The 2500-nt window shown below is 45.1% G+C and overlaps 1 protein-coding gene across 1 annotated transcript in view; it reads left to right on the top strand.

Moving 5' to 3' along the window:
* cog5 (component of oligomeric golgi complex 5) overlaps nucleotides 1-2494 on the top strand; it is a 78323-nt gene extending 75829 nt beyond the window's left edge. Inside the window, exons 20-22 of the mRNA XM_031583273.1 lie at nucleotides 1035-1161; nucleotides 1713-1792; nucleotides 2320-2494. Of these exons, the coding sequence (XP_031439133.1) occupies nucleotides 1035-1161; nucleotides 1713-1792; nucleotides 2320-2431 (319 nt within the window). The 3' untranslated portion in view covers nucleotides 2432-2494. The remainder of the gene's footprint in view (nucleotides 1-1034; nucleotides 1162-1712; nucleotides 1793-2319) is intronic.
* The last annotated feature ends 6 nt before the right edge of the window (nucleotides 2495-2500 follow it).

Genomic DNA, 2500 nt, shown 5'->3' with positions numbered 1-2500 from the left:
GATGTGTCTCTTTGCTCTCCATTTTGTCTTCATCTCTCTGAGACTTTCTCTTTCTTTCTCTCGCCTTTGGGATGTGGCCTGTGGCTTTGTTAAGTATATTTGGGCTTAGGTCAGGCAAGAAGGCTGTGTGTGTGTTGTGTGTGTGTGCTTGTGCGCATACATGTGTGTGTGTGTGTGTGTGTGTGTGTGTGTGTGTGTGTGTGTGTAGGACAGCCCTTGACGACATGCCAGAGTTGATGCAACAGCATTGGTCCTGAATGTAAAGGCAGTAAAAGCCTTCTCAGGGTCGTGGCTCACTGTGATGGCATAAGGGTGCCTCCATTAACCTTTAGTTCGAGCCGTGTTTGTGGAAGCAGAGAAATTATGATTCATGGGGACTTTATGTACCCAGCCATATGACAGTATTGTGTGTGTCTGTGTGTGTGTGTGTGTGTGTGTGTGTGAGTGTGTGTGTGTGTGTGTGTGTGTGTGTGTGAGTGTGTGTGTGTGTGTGTGTGTGTGTGAGTGTGTGTGTGTGTTGTTGATGACCCTATCCCCCTGCCTTTGGGCTAATGATGCGCCAGAACACATTCAGCCGCAGGCCTTAGAGGCGCATGTGTAATTCATGCAAGAGGATAGCCCAGCAGCCCGATGCTAACACAGCACCAGTGTTCAGAACAGAACATCAACCAGTGGACCTATTTACATCCTTTAGATTAGTGCAGTATGCAAACTTAACATTTAGCCATTCCAATACAACCATATGGCATGGAATGCTAAATATTCTGAAGGCGTGTGAGATTGCTGTGTAAGTCAAATATCACAAGGTTTGCTGCTGTTCAGCTCCCCAATATGTAAATGTTACTGTACTTATGTGAGTGAAAATGTAGTTTAGTTAAACTGTTCAATGACAATTTGCCATTTATTTTGCTGAAAAAATTCCTTTCTTATGTTTTCATTCCTGAAAAAAACCCACAATGTAATTGCTAGAATAGTTGAATGTAAGCTATGCAGAGCCATGCTAAGAGCTGTGGTGTTGGGACTGTGTGCTGCAGGCCGCTGCTCTTCCAGACCAATGAGCTGATCGCCAGCAGCCAGGCTCTGGGCGACATCATTCCCTACAGCACCATCCTGCACTTCCTGTTCACGCGCGCGCCCCCTGAGCTCAAGTCACCGCACCAGGTGTGTGCACATATACACACACACACACACACACACACACACACACACACACACACACACACACACACACACACACAAAACCACATCAGCACACAAAACCACATCAGCACAACACCTCAGATGCATACACATCAGCACAACACCTCAGACACATACCACATGCTTCATAAATGCATTGATATACATTGAGACTCATGTTGACACACACATTTGCACACTCAACAGCCACACGCACACATGCACACACACAGACTCATACCCAAACAGGTACACCACAACTCGACACCTTACTCGAATTGTCATATTAATTAGCTTGACAGAATCTGAACCATACGCTACTTGTTTCGTTGTAATATTTTATGCATTAACTATGAATATTTCTGTCGTGTTGCGTCAACCAGGTAGGTATTAATGCAGGTACTTTGTGTGGGCACGTCTGAAAGTGCTAATTATAACCGCCTCTGCCGTCCTCCTGGCAATATCACGGGAGAGCCTGTGTGTGCGAGGTTAAAAGAGGTCACTGTCACGCTCACACTCTGCTGTTTTAACAGAGAGCCGAGTGGTCCATCGCCCGCTACTCCCAGTGGCTGGATGACCACCCCTCAGAGAAAGACCGCCTCACCCTCATCAGGTAAGGTCAGAACCCGACATGGTCGCTTCGCGGAGCCCATTTGCAGGGTCGAATTAATAGCCTTTTTTTTTTTTTTTTTATTGGTGAAAATGGGCCAGTGCATGCTCTTAATTTGTTTAAAATGAGCTGTTTTGAATTTTGGGGCTTACTCACCTTTATTTCTGTCAATAATAAATGTGCTGTTGCCACAGTAATTATTTTCTCTAAAAAAAAAATGAATTAACCTTTGCTTAATGAGTTCAGACTCATCCACATGATTGATAGTTTCAGGGCTAAAAGAAAATGTGGAGATACAGAAGTTTGGCTCCTCCATGTGTCAGAAAGAAACAATGAATCCTAGAGAACAGACTGGCTTTGTTTAGAAGTATAGTGACCTCTAGTGGTTTAAATTGATGCATTTAGATACTAATTTGAAAGGAATGACATGAATGTGAACACTGAAACAGTGTAAATGTCTCCACTTATATTTCTGTGTCTCCTAGTCATAATTGACTAAGTCAAAATCCGCTTCCTCATCTGTCTTCTAGGGGGGCTCTGGAGGCGTATGTGCAGTCAGTGAAGGCAAGACAAGGGAAGGAGTTTGCACCTGTGTATCCGATCATGCTTCAGCTGCTCCAGAGGGCCACCAGCGCCGTGTAGGAGGACCGAGCAGCCAATGGAGCTCAGCGATACCAGCCTCAAGCCGCTTCATTCTCATACCCACAAATC

The sequence above is a fragment of the Clupea harengus genome, chromosome 16, assembly GCF_900700415.2.
Source record: "Clupea harengus chromosome 16, Ch_v2.0.2, whole genome shotgun sequence".
NCBI classification, from domain to species: domain Eukaryota; kingdom Metazoa; phylum Chordata; class Actinopteri; order Clupeiformes; family Clupeidae; genus Clupea; species Clupea harengus.
This window is presented reverse-complemented; position numbering and strand designations above follow the sequence as displayed.